Below are 22,054 nucleotides of genomic sequence, written 5' to 3'. Positions count from 1 at the left end.
AGAAAAGAGATCAGATTAATACAATAAAAGCAATCCAGGTAGGAGATAATGAGAGCTTGGACCAGGATGTTAACAGTTTATTTATTTATTTATTTATTATAAAAATTTATTTATTTATTATAAAAATTTATTTATTTATTATAAAAATTTTATTTTTTTCTAAAAAAAAGATGGGGTTTCACCATGTTGGTCAGGCTGGTCTTGAACTCCTGACCTGAGGTGATCCGCCCATCTTGGCCTCCAAAGTGCTTGGATTACAGGCATGAGCCACCACACCCAGCCTATTTATTTATTTTGAGACGGACTCTCCCTCTATCTCCCAGGCTAGAGGGCAATGGTACAATCTTGGCTCATTACAACCTCCCTCCAGGATTCAAGTTTTTCTCATGCCTCAGCCTCCCAAGTAGCTGGGATTACAGATGTGTGCCACCACGCCAGGCCAATTTTTGTAATTTTAGTAGAGACAGGGTTTCACCGTGTTGGCCAGGCTGGTCTTGAACTTCCGACCTCAGGTGTCCACCTGTCTCAGCCTCTCAAAGTGTTCGGATTACAGGTGTGAGCCACTATATCTAGCCAGGATGTTAAGTTTAAAAAGTGATGAGTTGTCAGTTTCTAGATGTATGTATATATAAATATGCACACACACACACACACACACACACACACACACACACACACACACTTTTCTGAGATGGAGTCTCTCTCTGTTACCCCACTGTAGTACAGTGGTACAATCTTGGCTCACTGCATCCTCCGCCTCCCGGGTTCAAGTGATTCTCCTGCCTCAGCCTCCCAAGTAGCTGGAATTACAGGCATGTACCACCAGACCCAGCTAATTTTTGTATTTTTAGTAGAGATGGGGTTTTGCCATATTGGCCAGGCTGGTCTCCAACTCCTGATCTCAGGTGATCCGCCCACTTCAGCCTCCCAAAGTGCTAGGATTACAGCATGAGATACTGCACTCGGCCTGTTTCTAGATATATTTTAAAGGAAAAACAGATAATATTTGCCACCATGGATATGGAATGTGAACAAACGGTAAGAATTAAAAGTGATTCTAAATTTTATAGCCAAGGCTACTAGAAGACTGGAACTGCCATTTACTGAAATGTAGGATATGATGTGAGATGGAGGGTACTTCTAAGTAACTTGACTTCATTACTTGCAGAAAAACCTCAAGAATATTGATATCCAGCACCCAACAGGTAAAATCACAATGTCTGGCAACCAATAAAAAAGAAGCATGAAAACACAACTCAAAATAAGGGGGGAAAAAAAATCAACCCACGAAAACTGAGCCAGAACTTATACACGATGTTAGAATTACCAAAACAATAGCATTATAATAGTTATTATAAATAATTTGTCTTCTACATGTACAAAATGTTAAGCAGAGACATAAAAGATCTTAAAAGAGGCCGGGTGCGGTGGCTCAAGCCTGTAATCCCAGCACTTTGGGAGGCCGAGGCGGGTGGATCACAAGGTCAAGAGATCGAGACCTTCCTGGTCAACATGGTGAAACCCCGTCTCTACTAAAAATACAAAAAAAAATTAGCTGGGCATGGTGGCACGTGCCTGTAATCCCAGCTACTCGGGAGGCTGAGGCAGGAGAATTGCCTGAACCCAGGAGGTGGAGGTTGCGGTGAGCCGAGATCGCGCCATTGCACTCCAGCCTGGGTAACAAGAGCGAAACTCCATCTCAAAAAAATAAATAAATATATAAAAAAGATCTTAAAAGATCCAAGTATAACTTCTAGAGATGAAAATTACAGGGCCGGGCGTGGTGGCTCAAGCCTGTAATCCCAGCACTTTGGGAGGCCGAGGTGGGTGGATCACGAGGTCAAGAGATCAAGACCATCCTGGTCAACATGGTAAAACCCCGTCTCTACTAAAAATACAAAACATTAGCTGGGCATGGTGGCGCGTGCCTGTAATCTCAGCTGCTCAGGAGGCTGAGGCAGGAGAATTGCCTGAAACCAGGAGGCAGAGGTTGCGGTGAGCCGAGATCGCGCCATTGCACTCCAGCCAGGGTAACAAGAGCGAAACTCCGTCTCAAAAAAAAAAAAAAAAGAATATTACAGCATTTAAGATTTTTTAAAAGATTGATAAGGCCGGGCGTGGTGGCTCATGCCTATAACCCCAGCACTTCGGGAGGCCTAGGAGGGCAGATCACCTGAGGTCAGGAGTTCAAGACCGGCCTGGCCAACATGGTGAAACCCCATCCCTACTAAAAATACAAAAAATCAGCCAGGTGTGGTGATGTGTGCCTGTAATCCCAGCTACTCGGGAGGCTGAGGCAGGAGAATCACTTCAACCTGGGAGGCAGAGATTGCGATGAGCCAAGACTGTGCCATTGCACTCCAGCCTGAATGACAAAAGCAAGACTCTGTTTCAAGAAGAAGAAAAAAAAAAGATAGCAGCTTAAACATTGCAAAATAAAAGATTAGTGAAATTGAGAACACAGCAATAAAACCTATCCTAAATAAAATAGAGAAAAAAGATTGAAAAAGAAATAAAAGGAACATTAGAGAGCTGTGAAACAATTTCAAGCAGCCTGATACATACAGAATTGGAGTAATCTTCAGGGAGAGAAGGGGATGAACAGAAAAAATATCAGATGAAAACTATAAACCCACTGATCTAAAAAAAAAACTCTCAATGAACCCCAAGTATGGGAAACATGAAAACTAGACTACAGCACATTATAATCAATTTGCTCCAAACCTGTGATTTCAAAAAGCTTTTGAAACCAACCAGAGAAAATCAGGTACAGTGGCTCATGCAAACAATCCCAATACTTCGGGAGGCTGAGGTGGAAGGATGGCTTGATCCCAGGAATTGGAGACCAGCCTGGGAAACATAATGAGACCCCGTGTGCATAAAAAATAAACAAAATTAGCTGGTTGTGGTGGCATGCACCTATAGTCCCAGCTACCTGGTAGGCCAAGGTGGGGAGATCACTTGAGCTCTGCAGGTCAAGGGTGCAGTGAGCCGTAATTGTGCCACTGCACTCCAGCCTGAGCAACATAGTGTGACACTACTTTTTTTTTCTTTTGATATGGAGTCTTGCTCTGTAGCCTAGGCTGGAGTGCAGTGGCACAATCTCGGCTCACTGCAACCTCCGCCTCCCAGGTCCTGGTTCAAGCAATTCTTCTGTCTCAGCCTCCTGAGTAGCTGGGATTACAGGCATGTGCCACCATGCCCAGCTAATTTTTGTATTTTTTTAGTAGAGACAGGGTTTCACCATGTTGGCCAGGCTGGTCTTGAACTCCTGACGTCATGATCTGCCTGCCTTGGCCTCCCAAAGTGCTGGGATTACAGGTGTGAGCCACCAGGCCCAGCCGAGACCCTATTTCAAAAAAATAAGAAAAGACAACAACAAGAAAAGAAAAAATTTTTATGCAGAGAGGAACAAAGATGAGAGGGAAAACAATGCAAATCAGAAGACACTGGAGCAATATCTTAAAAATACTCAAAGAACAAAACTTGGGCTGGGCACGGTGGCTCACGCCTGTAATCCCAACACTTTGGGAGGTCGAGGCAGGTGGATCCCTTGAGGTCAGGAGTTCATGACCAGCCTGGGCAACATAGTGAAACCCTGTCTCTACTAAAAATACAAAAACTAGCTGCGCGTGGTGGTGCACACCTGTAGTCCCAGCTACTCGGGAGGCTGAGGTGGGAGAATCACTTGAGCCCAGGAGGTGGAGGTTGCAGTGAGCCATGATCGTGCCACTGCACTCCAATCTGGGTGAAAGAGTGAAAACTCTGTCTCAAAATAAACAAACAACTCAACCTAGACTTCTCCATTCAGCAAAACTATCTTTCAAATATGAAGATCAAATAAAGATGTTAGAAATACAAAAGCTAAAAGAATTCAGCAGCAGCAAAACTAAATTGTAAGAAATACTACAGGCAATCATTTTGGCAGAGGAAAATGACACCAGATGAAAATACAGTTAGACAAAGGAATGAAAAACACTGGAAATGGCAACTAGATGGGTAAATCTACAAGATTTTTTTTCTTATTGTTTTCTCTCTAAAAGACAGTTTCATCACTAAATGTCATATCTAGTGACATCAGCAAGATGGTTGACTGGAGTTGCCTGGCTCTTGCTCCCCACTAGTCAACAAAAGGGACCAAAACAACTAATAAACAACAATATTTCAACTGGAGTGGCTGTGGAAGTATGCTGCAGGGAACCAGGGGAGTGCTGAAATCCCTGTGGAGGAGCAGATGCCCTAGACAGCACTATAGAGAAGGGGAGTGAAGCACTCTGCCTCTGCCGCACTGTCTCCCTGCAAGAAGTGGCCTGGAGTCAGGAAGGACTACTTCTAATGCGGAAAGGGTAATCTGGGGGCCCATGGTCCCCATGACCACTGCAGCCGCCTGCATTCCTTGCTATAGGAGAGTCCCGCAGTCCTCACAAGCCCTGAATCCAGTTTGTAGTTGCCTGCAGTTCACAGTACTACACTGCCCCAGAGTTGGAGCCCATGTCATACACCTCCCAGTCCCCATTCCCAGTCACAGCATGGTACTATCTTGAAACTGGATCCACTGCTAGAGTTCATCCTACCTGAGGGGCCACTCCATCTCTCCATCTCTGAAGCCTCACTGTCAGTCCACCACACACACCTATCTATAGCACCACCATCTATCTGCTGAGAGCTCAGGCCCAACAGAATGAGGGCATTGAACTCACATGGGACCTCCCTGCCCCAGGGAACAGGCAGACCTGCAAAGTGGAGAAACCAACACATAGCTGACTGGCCTGCTGTGCCAAGCCAGACAAGCAGCCCCAGCACAATAAAGGCCGTATGTGACAAATCCACAGCTAACATCATACTGACTGGGAACAGTGGAAAGCTTTTCCTCCAAGATCAGAAACAAGACATGGATACCCATTTTAATCACTTCTATTCAACATAGTCCTAGCAGGAGCAATTAGACAAGAGAAAGAAATAAAAGGCATCCAAATTGGAAAGGAGAAAGTCAAATTGTGCTTGTTTGCAAATGACATGACCTTATACATAGAAAACCCTAAAGATACCACCAAAAATCTGTTAGAGCTAATAAATTCAGTAAAGATGTAGGATACAAAATCAGTATGTAGAAATCAGTAGTGTTTTTATATGCTAATAAAAAAAAACAATTTCATTTACAGTAGCTACAAAAAAAGGATACCTAGGAATATACTTAATTAAGAGGTAAATGATCTTTACAATGAAACCTATAAAACACTGACAAAGGAAACTAAAGACAATATAACTAATGGAAAGATATTCTATGTTCATGGTTTAGAAGAATTAATACTGTGAAAATGGCCATACTACCCAAAGCAATCTACAGATTTAATGCAATCTCTATCAAAATGCCAATGACATTCTTCACAGAGACAAAAAAAAAACCCTAAAATTTTTATAAAACCACAAAAGGCCTCAAATGGCCAAAACAGTCCTGAGCAAAAAGAACAAAGCTAGAGATATCATACTACCTGACCAAATATAGTACAAAACTGTAGTAGCCAAAACAGCATAGCAGTGACCAAAATAAACACATAGACCAAGAGTACAGAATAGAAGGTCTACAAATGAATTTGCACACTTACGGCCAACTGATTTTCGACAAATGTGCCAAGAACACACACTGGGGAAAGGACTCTCTTTAATAAATAATCCTTGGAAAAGTGGATATCCACATGCAGAAGAATGAAACTAGACTCCTTCCTCTCCCCATATACAAAAATCAACTAAAAATGGATTGAAGACTTATATATAAAACCAAAAACTATGAAACTATTAGAACGGGGGAAATGCTTCATAATATTGGTGTAGGCAAGGAATTTTTAGATAAGATCTCAAAAGCACAGGCAGTAAAAGCAAAACTAGACAAATGGAATTACATTAAACTAAAAAGATTTTGCACAGAAAGGAAACTATTAGCAGAGTGAAGAGAGAACCTACGGGAGAAAATATCTGCAAACCATACATCTGAAAAGGAGTTAAAATCCAGAACAAACTTAACCTAACAGCAAAAAGACAATTAACCAAATTTAAAAATAGGCAAGGCTGGGCATGGTGGCTCCTGTAATCCTAGCACTTTGGGAGGCCAAGGCGGGTGGATCACCCAAGGTCAGACCAGCCTGGCCAATGTGGCGAAACCCCATCTCTACTAAAAATACAAAAATTAGCAGCCATGTTGGTGCATGCCTGTAATCCCAGCTACTCAGGAAATAAAGGGAGAATAATCACTTAAACCTGGGGTGGCTGGGGGACAGAGGTGGCAGTGAGCTGAGATCGCACCATTGTACTCTAGCCTGGGCAACAAGAGTAAAACTCTGTATCAAAAAAAAAAAAAAAAAAAAAAAAGGCCAGGCGCGGTGGCTCAAGCCTGTAATCCCAGCACTTTGGGAGGCCGAGGCGGGTGGATCACAAGGTCGAGAGATCGAGACCATCCTGGTCAACATGTGAAACCCCGTCTCTACTAAAAATACAAAAAAACTAGCTGGGCGTGGTGGCGCATGCCTGTAATCCCAGCTACTTAGGAGGCTGAGGCAGGAGAATTGCCTGAGCCCAGGAGGCGGAGGTTGCGGTGAGCCGAGATTGCGCCATTGCACTCCAGCCTGGGTAACAAGAGCGAAACTCCGTCTCAAAAAAAAAAAAAAAAAAAAAAAAAAAAAAGGCAAAAGGCACTTTGGGAGGCTGAGGTGAGCAGATCACTTGAGGCCATGAGTTTGAGACCAGCCTGGCTAACATGCATCTCTACTAAAAATACAAAAATTAGCTGGGCATAGTGTTGTATGCCTATAATCCCAGTGGCTGGGGACTGGGGAGGCTGAGGCACAAGAATCACTTGAATCCAAGAGACGGAGGTTACAGTGGGCCGAGATTGTGCCACTGCACTTCAGCCTCAGCAACAGAGCAAGACTCCATCTCAAAAAAATTCATAAAAATAGATCCAGCTCAGTGGCTCATGCTTGTAATCCCAGCACTTTGGGAAGCCAATGCGGGCAGATCACCTCAAGTCGGGAGTTCGAGACTGGCCTGACCAACATGGAGAAACCCCGTTTCCACTAAAAATACAAAATTAGCTGGGCATGGTGGCACATGCCTGTAATCCTAGCTACTCGGGAGACTGAGGCAGGAGAATCACTTGAACCCAGGAGCGGAGGTTGCGGTGAGCTGAGATGGCGCCATTGCACTACAGCCTGGGCAACAAAAATGACATCCTGTCTCAAAAAAGATATATAAATAAGCCGGGCGTGGTGGCTCAAGCCTGTAATCCCAGCACTTTGGGAAGCCGAAGTGGGTGGATCACGAGGTCAAGAGATCAAGACCATCCTGGTCAACATGGTGAAACTTCGTCTCTACTAAAAATACAAAAAATTAGCTGGGCATCGTGGCGCATGCCTGTAATCCCAGCTACTCAGGAGGCTGAGGCAGGAGAATTGCCTGAACCTAGGAGGCAGAGGTTGCGGTGAGCCGAGATCGTGCCATTGCACTCCAACCTGGGTAACAAGAGTGAAACTCCGTCTCAAAAAAATATATATATATAAATAAATTTAAAAAATAAAAATCAATAAATTAATTATTAGTAATTTCTGATTCCACAGTCAGGAGTTATCAGTAGCTCACCCATGAGGTTTTGGAGCCATCGCATGAAGAAAATTTTCCACGTTTACTCAGAATTCTTGCAGCCTATGTTAAATATCAGATACTCCCTCTCTAACCTGGAGGCATAAGTGCCTAAAGAAATCAAAACTAGGGGCCAGGTGCAGTGGTTCATCCCTATAATCCCAGCATTTTGGGAGCCTGAGGTGGGCGGAAATCTTGAGTCCAGGAGTTCAACACCAGCCTGGGCAACATGGCAAAACCCTGAAAATACAAATATTAGCAGGCTGTGGTGGCAGGCCTCTGTAGTCCCAGCTACTCAGGATGCTGAGGTGGGAGGATACACTATATTATAATGTGTCTATTGAAAAATAACAATTTTTGGCTAGGCGTGGTGGCTCATGACTGTAATCCCAGAAATATGGGAGGCTGGGGCAAACTAATCATGAGGTCAGGAGTTCAAGATCAGCCTGGCCAACTTGGTGAAACCCCATCTCTACAAAAAAAATACAAAAAATTAGCTGGGCATGCTGGCAGGTGCCTGTAATCCCAGCTACTGGGGAGGCTGAGGCAGGAGAATCACCTGAACCCGGGAGGCAGAGGTTGCAGTGAGCCAAGATCATGCTGTTGCACTCCAGGCTGGGCAACAAGAGTGAAACTCCGTCTCAAGGTCGGAGAGGGAAGCATTTGGCTGGGTGAGGTGGCTCACACCAGTAATCTCAGCACTCGGGGAGGCCAAGGTGGGCAGATCACCTGAGGTAAGAAGTCAAGACCAGTCTGGCCAACATGGTGAAGCCCTGTCTCTACGAAAAATACAAAAAATTAGCCAGGAGTGGTGGAAGACACTTGCAATTCCAGCTGTTTCAGAGGCTGAAACAGGAGAACTGCTTGAACCCAGGAGGCAGAGGTTGCAGTGATTAAAGATTGAGCCACTGTACTCCAGCCTGGGCGACAAAGTGAGACTCCATCTCAAAAAAAAAAGAGAAGTATTTTTTCATGAAAACTACTAACTTTGAACTGAGTCTGTGACCTTCTTGCCTAGGGATGCCCCCTAATCCCATTAGGTAGTTAGGCAGTTCAACCAGGGCAAGGTAGTTTACTAAAAACAATCAGCCAAGCCGGGCGCGGTGGCTCAATCCTGTAATCCCAGCACTTTGGGAGAAAGAGGTAGGTGGATCACAAGGTCAAGAGATCGAGACCGTCCTGGTCAACATGGTGAAACCCCGTCTCTACTAAAAATACAAAAAATTAGCTGGGCATGGTGGCGCATGCCTGTAATCCCAGCTACTCAGGAGGCTGAGACAGGAGAATTGCCTGAACCCAAGAGGCGGAGGTTGTGGTGAGCCGAGATCATGCCATTGCACTCCAGCCTGGGTAGCAAGAGCGAAACTCCATCTCAAAAAAAAAAAAAAAAAAAAAAAAACAATGAGCTTTGCGACCGGGTGCAGTGGCTCACACCTGTAATACTAGCACTTTGGGAGGCTGAGGCGGGTAACTCATTGAGGCCAGGGGTTTGAGGCTAGCCAACATGTCAAAACTCTCCCTACATAAAACACAAAAATTAGCTGGGTGTTTTAGTGCACTCCTATAGTCCCAACTACTCGGAGGCTGAGGCACAAGAATTGCTTGAGCTTAGGAGGTAGAGGTTGCAATGAACTGAAATCAAGCCACTGCATTCCAGCTTGGGTGATAGAGACTGTGTCTCAAACAAAATAAAACAAATAAACCAAAAAAATGAGCTTTGCTACATGAAGGAGTTTACTTACTATGGAATACTGTCAAAGTAGTAACCTGGTGATTATCAAAAAGGGAGGCCAAGTAGCTTGATTAGCTTGAGTTCACCAAACCTGTTTGGGGCAAGTTCTGGGAGGTTAGACAACCACAGGGAGCTTCATAAACTGTCCAGATATCCAGGATTGATCTTAGTCTGTGCACACATGCAGCAGAGGCCTTAGTGGACTCAAGCCAACCCATGTTCTTGGCCAACAGAGTCAGAACCTGTGCATGTGTGTAGGAGACATGAGAGAGCCCAGGAGAAAGAAAAACAATGAAGTTGAAATTCCAATCCAAATTCAGATCTATCAGCAGAGAGCAGTAGCCCTACTGGCTTAGGGTATCTAAGTACAATCTCTGACCAATCTTTGCTTGGACAGGAACCTATATAGACACAAGAGAAATTCATACAATGCCAGTCTTAAAATAAAAATAAGACAGAATGCTAGGTGATTTATTTATATATTACTTCTAGTCCTCACAATAATTCTGCAAGATCAGTTAGACAGTAAGTATATAATCAGGTGCTGGAATCCTGTACCATCTCACTTCCTGTTTGCAAAAGAGAGAGAGAGAGAGAGAGAGAGAGAGAGAGAGTGTGTATGTGTGTGTGTGTGTGTGTGTGTGTGTGTGTGTGTGTGTGTGTGTTTTCTATTCTTTTTCTTCAGCATAAATCTTAACCTGCCTAAAGTAGTAGCTTGGGCACAGCTATCAAGAAAATAATAAAATTGCTTTCTTCCTTCCTTCCTTCTCCCATATAAACTCCGGTAAGGAAAAAGGAAAAAAAAATCCCAACTTACTGCAAGAAGATTCATGATGGTATGCCCCGTCTCTCCAAACAATGGCTTCCGAAATCTGACACTGAACAGTGGGCATGGATAAACTATGGAAATTAGAAATGATCAAACTTAAGTTTGGAAACTTAAAACTTTGGTAAAAGAGATTTCATGACTAATACAATTTTCAAAATATAATTGTAATGGCTCACTAGAACACATCCAATGTAGGGCTCAAAAAGTATTTGGTATGGTAGCAGACAAATCCTGAGCCATATTAAGTCTTTTAATAACCAGAATAAGCCTCTTGATGTAAAAGTTTCAAAAATGACCCACAATAGCCAGGCACAGTGGCTCATGCTTGTAATCCCAGAACTTTGGGAGGCTGAGTCAGAAGGATCACCTGAGCCTAGGAGTTTGAGACCACCCTGTATAACACAGGGAGACCCTGTCTCTATTAAAAAAACAAACCAAAAAATTAGCTGGGTATGGTAGCACGCACCTGTAGTCCCACCTACTTGGGAGGCTGAGAGGTAGGAGGATGGCTTGAGCCCAGGAGGTCAAGGCTACAATGAGCCATGACTATGCCACTGCACTCCAGCCTTAGTGACAGAGTGAGACCCTGTCTCCAAAAAAAAAAAAAAAAGGAGCATTGTTCTTCTAACTGAATTGACATGATCCAGGAAACAGATATCTCCTGATTCCTCTGTGCTCAAGAAGTTTAGGTGTTCATGTTTTTTTTTTTTTTTTTCTCAAGAAGTTTAACAATTCACTCTTTTTTTTTTTTTTAAATACAGAGTCGCACTCTGTCATCCAGGCTGGAGTGCAGTGGTGTGATCTCCTGCCTCAGGAGAGTTCAAGTGATTCTCCTGCCTCAGCTTCCCCAGTAGCTGTGATTACAGACATGCATCACCATGCCCAGCTAATTTTTTTGTATTTTCAGTAGAGACAAGGTTCACCATGTTGGCCAGGCTGGTTTCGAACTCTTGACCTCAAATGATCCGCCTGCCTCAGCTGCTTTCCAAAAGTGCTAGGATTCGAGGCATGAGCCACCACACCCAGCCAAGAGTTCACTCTTCTATACCTCCTACCCAGGATCCTCCTAAGGAGAGGCAAATCACAGGAGATCCTAACAGGCTGGCTCATCTCTTAAACTTTATGGTGTGAAATGCCTGTATAAAATAGGAAGATACACATGTTGCTTCTAAGGCACATAATCCTTCCCTTCCCCTTATTCATTTAGCTGATTCATATGCATCCTTCAGAGTTAATCCAGAGGTACTTTGGTCCAAGAAAAACGGTCCAACTACTCCTTCGTTCCTGGTCAAGTTAGGGCCTGTCTTGGGGCTCCCAATAAACTTAACTTTGAGCACAGGGTTCTTTTTTTTTGTTTTTTAAGAAGGAGTTTTGCTCTGTCACCCAGGCTGAAGTGCAATGGCACATTCTTGGCTCACTGCAACCTCCGCCTCCCAGGTTCAAGGGATTCTCCTGCCTCAGTCTCCCGAGTAGCTGGGATTATAGGAGTGCGGCACCACACCTGGCTAATTGTTGTATTTTTAGTAAAGACGGGATTTCACTATATTGGTCAGGCTGGTCACGACCTCCTGACCTTGTGATCCACCTGCCTTGGCCTCCCAAGGTGCTGGGATTATAGATGTGAGCCACTGTGCCCGGCCTGAGCACATGTTTTAACAGAGTATACCACTATAATCATGATTTCTGTATGTATTCCTTATAAAAGTTCCCAAGAACATATAATCATGTCTTCACTATTTCAGAATTCCCAGGATTCAGGATATATGGGAGGCCTTCATTAAATTCTTACTGAATGAATAAACAATTGGTGAAAGAGTGAAGTTGACCTGCTGAGAACATATACTGTTTTATGGTTTATAAAATAATGTTTGTTTTTTTTTTGAGACGGAGTTTCGCTCTTGTTACCCAGGCTGGAGTGCAATGGCGCGATCTCGGCTCACCGCAACCTCCGCCTCCTGGGCTCAGGCAATTCTCCTGCCTCAGCCTCCTAAGTAGCTGGGATTACAGGCACGCGCCACCACGCCCAGCTAGTTTTTTTGTATTTTTAGTAGAGACGGGGTTTCACATGTTGACCAGGATGGTCTCGATCTCTTGACCTCATGATCCACCCGCCTCGGCCTCCCAAAGTGCTGGGATTACAGGCTTGAGCCACCGTGCCCGGCTAAAATAATGTTTTTATTTATTCTCTCATTTGATCCTGTTAACAATCCAATATAAAATAAAAGTCAAGCATTATTATTTCCAGTTTACAAAAGAAACACAATCAGAGAACTCGAGTGACTTGCCCAAAGTTACAGAGCTCACAAGTGGCAGAGCTGAGAACCTTACTCAAGTGATCTGATTCCTAGCACAGGGTACAGAAACATAAAGTTTAAAATAAAGCTTGCATTTAACTGTTAACGTCTATTTAAAAATCACATCTTAGTTGCACTGCTACAGCCATGGGCAAGGAAGCTCTACTTCTGTAGCCTACCTTACCAACTCAGAGTGGTCTCCATTCTACTAGTTTCCAGTATGTAAAGTAAAATATAATTTATCTTAACTGACTTCCAACCAAGTGACAAAGAATATGCTCATCATATACAGATACCATTAAAAAAAAAGTTATATCTTAAGTTCAGATTCACTTTTCTGAAGATGATCATGTTTTTTATCAATGAACTATAAAAGCAGTACATTTACAAGGTAATAATCAACTTCCTCATTCGTTATTTTCGGTCCTTCCCATTACGCCCAATATACACAGACACGGACCAAATTTAGCTTAGCTATTTCAAAGGACTGTTTATGCTGAATTATATCACCAAACAGAGGGCTTTGAATATTTCAGGTATTATTTAATCATCATGCCTTTGTCATGTGGCTTGGAAGAACATGTTTTTACTACTTACGTCGATATTCAGCTCCAAGTCTCAACATCAGACGAATAGGAAACACTTTGGCCCAAGGAGTTTCCCATTTCTGGATAAGAATCCCAAACAAGTATGGTGGGGTTGGGAGTACTAGGTCTTGCAGTGACTGGTAGGTAGATGTCACATATAAGAATCCACCATGTTCTTTACTGCCAAGGAAACTCTGACTGAAGAAGGAGTGTCCTAAGTTGCCCACCACATTCCCTAAAAACAAAAAAGTTCATTAGTTACTTTGTATTAGTAAATTAATATTTTTAATAAACATTTTTATGCAACACTGGGCTGGATGACAGTACCAAACAGTAATTCCCAATCTTTCACCATAAAAGACTTACATTTAAAAAGCTGATTTTAAAATAAATGGTATTTATTAAATGAAAATTTGGTTTCCAATTTTATCAGGGCTTCTAATGAGCATAAAGTAAATTATATTATCAACTGCTGAAGTTTGTCTAGGTAAAAGTAAAATATATTGACACCTTTCTTGCTTGTACAGCTTTACTGTATGAGTTGCTTTAGAGGTCTTAAGAACTATCGCCTAAAAGTTCATAAAGAAATATTCATATTAGGAAGCTGCTATACCAAGCTTATGATTTCACTGGGTGAACAAAAGTCAATTCATGAACATAATGAATTACAATAATAAGTACAGTTACAAGACATTAAGGAAAGATGAGGATTTATGGAGTTAGTACCACAGACAAGATTTTTTTTTTTTTTTTTTTTTTTTTTGAGATGGAGTTGCTCTGTCACCCAGGCTGGAGTGCACTGGTATGATCTCAGTTCAATGCAACCTCTGTCTCCCAGGTTCAAGGGATACTCTCACCTCAGCCTCCTGAATAGCTATGATTACAAACATGCACAACCACGCTCAGCTAATTTTTTTTTTCTATTTTTAGTATAAACAGAGTTTCACCAAGTTGGCCAGGCTGGTCTCAAATTCCTGACCTCAAATGATCCACTGCCTTGGCCTCCCAAAGTGCTGGGATTACAGGTGTGAGCCACTGCGCCTGACCTCAAATGATCCACTGCCTTGGCCTGTAATCCCTCCCAAAGTGCTGGGATTACAAGTGTGAGCCAGTGCATCTGGGCAGAAGTTTTGTTTTGAGAGACAGTCTCACTCTGTCACCCAGGCTGGAGTGCAGTAGCACCATGTTGGCTCACTGCAACCTCCGTCTCCTGGGTTCAAGCAATTCTCCTGCCTCAGCCTCCTAAGTAGCTGGGATTACAGGTGCCCACTACCACAATCGACTGATTTTTATATTTTTAGTAGAGATGGGGTTTTACCATGTTGACCAGGCTGGTCTCGAACTCCTGACCTCAGGTGATCTGCCCACCTCGGCCTCATAGAGTGCTGGGATTACAGGCGTAAGCCACTGCACTAAGCCAGGATTCACTGTATATAGTTTTTTGAGACAAATACGAAACATAGATCTATAATTTAGGGCTTATTTAAATTCACATTAGGCAGGTTTCTCTCTTTTAACTGAAGATGCATTTTACCAGGCTTTTTCTTTTTTCTTTTTCTTTTTCTTTGAGACAGTCTCGCTCTGTCACCTAGGCTGGAGTGCAGTCATGTGATCTCGGCTGCAAGCTCTGCCTCCTGGGCTCAAGTGATTCTCCCTCCTCAGCCTCCTGAGTAGCTGGGACTATAGGCGCTCACCACCATGCCTGGCTAATTTTTGTATTTTTAGTAGAGATGGGGTTTCACCATGTTGGCCAGGCTGGTCTCAAAACTCCTGACCTCAAGTAATCCACCCACCTTGGCCTCCCAAAGCCCATTACAGGCATGAGCCACCATGCCCAGCCAAAGCATTTTATGATTCAAAACACTTTTGTGAATGAAACAGTAACAAATATATCTAACCCTTCATTAAGGAGACATTTTCCTCAGTTTAGAATTGCAAAAGGACTTCCTGACAAGAGCTGCTCAATGATGGAACAACAGATGTTCACTAGCGATGTACAAGCTTCCTTTGACAGCTTTGAAAGCAATAACACCAAATGAAGCAATCTCCATCAGATAAATTAATGCTTATGTTCCCTGAAAACTAGAGTTTATTTTTATAATGGTTATGGGTCTTTGCATCCTTGATTTCAGAGGATAGGTATCCTGACAGTAGGATCCACAAGTGAAGGGAATACCTCTCCATTAAACTCAGAGAAGCTTTGTGGCTGAAAGCCATGTTCATCTAAACATTATCATCTACATTTTACCGTTAAGGTAGTACATTTAGTAATTTAGAGGTAGTACTCTTGCTCCAGGAATACCCAAGTCTGGCTGCACAATTAAGCTGCTGGGCCAGATCTATAAAAATGAGACAATCGTTCTATCAGTGTAGTCGTATGGCATTTTGGAAAAAAAAAAATTGCAGATTGTGGAGTCCCAGAGATATGGATTTAAATGCTAGTTTGATCATTCACTATTGTGGGATTTGGGGCAAGTTACTTCTGTGAGCCTCAACATCCATGCAAAATAGGAGGAGAAACTATATTAAATTCCAGAGGCATCATAAAGAGTAAATGATAGGAAATCTATAAAATGCCTAACAGGACCAGCAACAGCGTATTCTCAAAAAATTATAACTATTATTATTCTTTTTTTTTTTTTTTGAGACGGAGTTTCGCTCTCGTTACCCAGGCTGGAGTGCAACAGCGCGATCTCGGCTCACCGCAACCTCCGCCTCCTGGGTTCAGGCAATTCTCCTGCCTCAGCCTCCTAAGTATCTGGGATTACAGGCATGTGCCACCACGCCCAGCTAATTTTTTGTATTTTTAGTAGAGACAGGGTTTCACCATGTTGACCAGGGTGGTCTCGATCTCTTGACCTCGTGATCCACCCGCCTCGGCCTCCCAAAGTGCTGGGATTACAGGCTTGAGCCACCACGCCCGGCCAACTATTATTATTATTCTAATGCAAATATACATATATTGATCAGCCAAATATAAGATTTCAGAGATATTAGAGTAAGATTTAGATAAATTTAAAACTTTTTCTGGCAGCCACTGCAGAATCAGGCATAGAGTGTCAGGAACTTAAGGGAGATCAGATCCCCAAATTCACCACTACCACTTTACCACCCGCCTAGATCTTGGAATTCTAGAATACAATATAAAACACTTCATACAAAATTGAACACATAGTCTGTCAAAGAGAAAAACATTTTTTTCATCTTTTTATCTAGCTTTGCTGAAGAAGGAGGAGCATAGGGAATTAAAGAAAGAGATGCTTTCCCTCCACAATGTAGAATGCACGACAGCATTTCTCTAAAGCTCTAGCAATGGCATGTTATGGTTTGCATATGTCCCTCAAAAGCATATGTTGGAAACTTGGTGCTAGGAGGTAAGGCCTCATGAGAGGTGACTGGATTAATGCTGTTATCCTGGGAGTGGGTTTGTCATGAAAAGACAAGTTCAGCCTCCCTTGTGCACATGGCCTCATGCACATGCAATTCTTTCTCTCTCTCTTCCCCATCCCATTTGCCTTTCTGCCATGGGATGATGCAGCAAAAAAGTCCTCATCAGATGCCTAACCCTCAATCTTGGACTTGCCACCATGAGAACTGTAGGAAATACATTTTTGTTCATTATACATTATGCATTCTGTGGTATTCCACTATAGCAGCAAAAATAGACTAATAAATGTAAACAGTGCTACATTTATGTTTCAAAGATTGTCCTAGTAAATATAGCTTAGAGGTGAAAAATATGTTGACTTAGTACTCAACACATTCATTATTCTTTTGTGATTTCCCTATTAGAGCCTAGAATCTATTTCTAGTTGTTTTCCACAGATATTGATTTCCTTTCTGCCTCTTCCATTTAACACTCTCTTCATCCCAATCACACTCAGATTATTCCAAGTCCCCTCTCATTATAAAATATATCTTTTATCCTTTAAGTATTTATTTTCTTTAAAAAAAATGCAGATTACCAATACTGACTGATTTACCATCTCATCTACAAACAAGTAACACCGCACAAGGGGAGATACTGGAAAAAATAAAACAGTGGGTATAAGAACATGACAAAGAAAGAAAAGCTTTCATCTGAAGACCTAATCTGAGGCTATTGAACTCATAATGTCTGTTATGTACTAATTTATATAGGTACTTTTTGATGACTGCATTCAATGCAGTGAATCCACAGAACTAATTATATATATATCCCAAGACTAGTGAAGACTCGATATAACTAAAATAGACACCAAATCTTGCTTTTGAGTTTAAATAACCTGGCAAAGATGTTAAATGCTTTATATCAGTGGTTTAAAAAGTAATTTTACATGACATTTATCAGGTAATTATCAGCTCAGTGCTAGTAAGTAAGCAGGACAGGTACCATTTTCCTGAAATTTGGGGTTTTATTTGACAAATGAAGAAACTGAGGCTTAGAGGTAGGGATGAAGTGACTCTGAAAAGACATGAGATAAGTGGCAAAGCGAAACTTAGAAAACAGATCTTTCCATTTCCTAGTCTTTGTATGTCACATAGTTTTTCAAAAAATCAACAGGTACAGGCCAGGCATGGTGACTCATGCCTGTAATCCCAGCCCTTTGGGAGGCCAAGGTGGGCAGATCACCTAAAGTTGGGAGTTTGAGACCAACCTCACCAACATGGGGAAACCCCATCTCTACTAAAAATACAAAATCAGACAGGTGTGATGGCACATGCCTGTAATCCCAGATACTCGGGAGGCTGAAGCAGGAGAATCACTTGAACCCAGGAGACAGAGGTTGTGGTGAACTGAGATCACTCCATTGCACTCCAGCCTGGGCAACAAGAGCGAAACTCCATCTCAAAAAAAAAAAAAAATACACACACACACAGAGTAATTTACAACTTTCCACCTTTAATTTGGAATTTAAACTGCTTTTCAAATGCTTACAAGTAGCCAGCCATCTTTAAATTCAATTCAAATAGAACATAAATATCTATGTGACAGTAGCTTCTTTTTGTTTCAAAGCATATTTATTAATCCTCACATCAATTCAGATGGAACAATTTCCAAGCAAATGGTTCATTTATTTCAAGAAATACTAATATTTCTTTTTTTTTTTTTTTTGAGACAGAGTCTCACTCTGTGGCCCAGGCTGGAGTGCAGCGATGCAATCACAGCTCACTGAAACCTCTGCCTCCTTGGTTCAAGTGATTCTCCTTCCTGAGCTTCCCGAGTAGCTGGGACTATAGGCGCACACCATGCCACACGGATAATTTTTGTATTTTTAGCAGAGTCCGGGTTTAGCCATTGTTGGCCAGGCTGGTCTCGGACTCATGTGATCTGTCCGCCTCAGTTTACCAAAGTGTTGGGATTACAGGAGTGAGAGTCACTGCACCTGGCCAAGAAATACTAATATTTCTAAGTGCTAATATGGCTAAAACTCAAGCCATCAAAAGAACTTAGAAAGTTTCTTAGAGTTCTTTGTAATGCAATAAACTGCAGTTAAGTATGAGTACTTTGTAAAAGGTCGTGTCATCAGTTTAGCATATCTGTGAGACTGACCACGAAAGCTTAAGAGGAGCCAGGTCAGGTGGCTCAGGCCTATAATCCCAGCATCTTGGGAGGTTGAGGAGGAAGGATCACTTGGGCCCAGGAGATCAAGGCTGCAGTGAGTGAGCTATGATGACACCATTGCTACCCAGCCCTGATCACAGAGCAAGACCCTATCTCTTAAAAAAACAAACAAACAAACAAACAAAAAACAGCTCAAGAGACACTACAGTACTTCTTATGGTTCAAAACTTGAGATTTACAGAAGACACAGTTGAGTTTAAACCTGGATTCAGCCACTTGCCACCTAACTGTGTGATCTTAAGTTACTTAGGCTTTAGTGTCTTTCATTTTCCTCAGATGTCAATACAAACAGTAACAGTATGAATCTGAATTGTATTTAAGAATAAATAAAACAGTGTTCATAAGCAATAACACTGCTTAGCATATATTAAGTGCTCAAAAAAGTTAGATATTTGTCTTAAATCACTTCTTCATAAATAGTTCTATATAACTTTATCATCAGTTGAAAAATTACTTTGCAAAGCTACAATACCGTAATTCCAATAAATTTAATTTACCAAAAGGTTCAGAATTAATTTGAAAAATAAAATAAAAACATGAACTATGACATGACGTTATTATTATTATTTTTAAAGATAGGGTCTCACTGTGTTGCTCAAGCTGGAATGCAGTGGTGCAATCAGAGCTCACTATAGCCTCAAAATCCTCAGCTCAAGGACTCCTCCCACCTCAGTCTCCCAAGTAGCTGGGATTACAGGGATGTGCCATCAGGCCTAGTTAATTTTTTTTTTTTTTTTTTTTTTTGGTAGAGATGGGGTCTCATTATGTTGACCAGGCTAGTTGCAAAGTCCTGGCCTCAAGCAATCCTCCTGCCTCAGCTTTCTAAAGAGACCAAGAGGGGCATGAACCCCTCCTTTTATAACAGTACTAATCCCATCCATGAGGGTGAAGCCCTCATGGCCTAATCAGCTCTTAAAGGGCCCACCTACTAATACTGTTATAATGGCAATTAAATTTTAACATGAGTTTTAGAGTGGACAAACATTGAAACCATAACAATACCAAGTACTTTCTTAACAATGTAAGATTAGACCGAGCGCGGTGGCTCACACCTGTAATCTCAGCACCTTGGGAGGCTGAGGCGAGTGGATCACCTGATGCTGGGAGTTCAAGACCAGACTACCTGACATGGTGAAACCCTGTCTCTATTAAAATACAAAACTTAGCCAGGTATGGTGGCATGTGCCTGTAGTCCCAGCTACTTGGGAGGCTGAGGCAGGAGAATCACTTGAGCCTGGGAGGCAGAGGTTGCATGGAGCCAAGATCACACCACTGCACTCCAGCCTAGGCGATAGAGCAAGACTGTCTCAAAATACATAATTAATTAACTATTTAAAATAAAATATTAAGGGAGATCAGAAGAGATTACTTCCGTCTGGGAAGATCATCAAGGAAGAACTTACGAAGAAAGTGGTCTTTAAGGTTTAGAACAACTGATAGGATTGAGACAGTTGGGGTATTAGGAAATAGCATGGTTGGGAGTAGCATAATCATGGGTCATGAAGTGGGAAATCATCAGAATATATAAAAAATAAACCAAGAAATGTTCCATTTGGCTACAATGGAAGTATGGAGAGATGACTAGAGGGAAATGAGACTAAAAATATAGGAATGGATCATGCAGAATATTGAATGTTGCAGCACACAGTTTATTCTAAAGGCAACACAAAGCCAAAGTAGCTTTTGAGTAAGAGAGGGAAACAACCAGAGGTTAACTCCAGAAATAACAATCTGATAAATGCAAGTCCAATTTCATTCAAATCTATTATGTACTGAATAGACTGTTTACAAAAAACAGGTACAAAATATGGAAGAATGAATAGGAGCCAGGGAGAAATTATCTAGAACCTCCAATGGCACTGTCTTAACCAGAATGTCATAATTACATTCTGAAACTCTCAGAACGTAATTTCACACAAATTACTATGTCTCCCTTCACTGTAGAATGCAAAAACAACTGTGTATGACACATATATTGAATAACAATACATGTGTCATATATCTAGATATATCTATATTAAGTGCTCAAAAAAGTTAGATATTTGTCTTAAATCACTTCTTCATAGTTTTATATAACTTTATCATCAGTTGAAAAATTACTTTGCAAAGCTACAATACCATAATTCTAATAAATTTATCAAAAGGTTCAGAATTTGAAAAATAAATATATCTAGATATATCTAGATATATGACACACATATTGTTATTCAATACATGTAGTTTAGATTTTAAAATTCACAGGAAATTACAAAGAAAGTCCATTCAACAGCTCCTAAGGCTTTTCTAGTGATTTAGGGCAGACTAACCCTAAGCTAGTGATACAGTATTCAAGGTTTCACACTCAAGAGAAATTTAAGATACAATTTGTCAGTTTTACACAATGTGCTACACAGAAGAGAAAAATAATGAATTGGGATTTTTTTTTTTTTTTTTTTGAGACAGAGCCTCGCTCTTGTTGCCCAGAATGGAGTGCAATAGTGCGATCTGGGCTCACTGCAACCTCCACTTCCTGGGTTCAAGAGATTCTCCTGCCTTAGCCTCCTGGGTAGCTGGGATAACAGGTGCCCACCACCACACCCAGCTAATTTTTTGCATTTTTAGAAGAGGCAGGGTTTCACCATGTTGGCCAGGCTGGTCTTGAACTCTTGACCTCAGGTGATCCTGCCTCGGCCTCCCTAAGTGCTGGGATTACAGGCGTAAGCCACCGCACCCAGCCTGGGATCATTTTAGAACACCAGCCTCCAACCTTTTTGGCAGCAGGGACTGGTTTTATGGAAGACAATTTTTCCACAGACTAGGGGGTGAAGGGTGATGGTTTCTGGATGATTCAAGCACATTAAATTTATTGTGCACCTTATTTCTATTATTATTACATTGTAATATATAATGAAATAATTATACAACTCACCATAATGTAGAATCAGTGGGAGCCCTGAGCTTGTTTTCCTGCTACTAGACTGTCCCATCTGGGGGTGATGGGAGACAGTGACAGGTTACCAGGCATTAGATTCTCATAAGGAGCACACAACCTAGATCCCTCACATGCGCAGTTCACAACAGGGTTCACACTTCTATGAGAATCTAATACCACCGCTGATCTGACAGGAAGCAGAGCTCAGACTGGTAACAGGAGCGATGGGGAGCAACTATACATACAATGAAGCCTCATGTGCTTGTCTGCCACTCACCTCTTGCTGTGTGGCCTGATTCCTAACAGGCCACAGACCAATACCAGTCTATGGTCTGTGGGATGGGGACCCCTGTTTTAGAACACCCAAAATATGTTTTTACTTATTAAAAAATTTATAGTGAAATTTATTGAGCTACTACATTGATTATCTAAAAATAGGATTCTTAATATGTATAGTATACAGA

General features: G+C 41.8%; 1 protein-coding gene across 4 annotated transcripts in view; it reads right to left on the bottom strand.

Annotated features, from left to right (window-relative positions):
• The window catches only part of ZFYVE9 (zinc finger FYVE-type containing 9), a 227,987-nt gene that overhangs the window by 50,608 nt on the left and 155,325 nt on the right, over positions 1 to 22,054 (bottom strand). For all 4 annotated transcript variants that reach the window (XR_012512411.1, XR_012512412.1, XM_039473682.2 and 1 more), the window contains 2 exons: positions 13,085 to 13,309; positions 10,182 to 10,264 (listed from right to left, as the gene is read on the bottom strand). Coding sequence is in view for 2 of the 4 variants with exons in the window: in XM_039473682.2 (XP_039329616.1) it covers positions 10,182 to 10,264; positions 13,085 to 13,309 (308 nt within the window). In the remaining 2 variants the exon portion in view is untranslated. The remainder of the gene's footprint in view (positions 1 to 10,181; positions 10,265 to 13,084; positions 13,310 to 22,054) is intronic.

Source organism: Saimiri boliviensis, chromosome 11, assembly GCF_048565385.1.
Source record: "Saimiri boliviensis isolate mSaiBol1 chromosome 11, mSaiBol1.pri, whole genome shotgun sequence".
Taxonomy (NCBI): domain Eukaryota; kingdom Metazoa; phylum Chordata; class Mammalia; order Primates; family Cebidae; genus Saimiri; species Saimiri boliviensis.
This window is presented reverse-complemented; position numbering and strand designations above follow the sequence as displayed.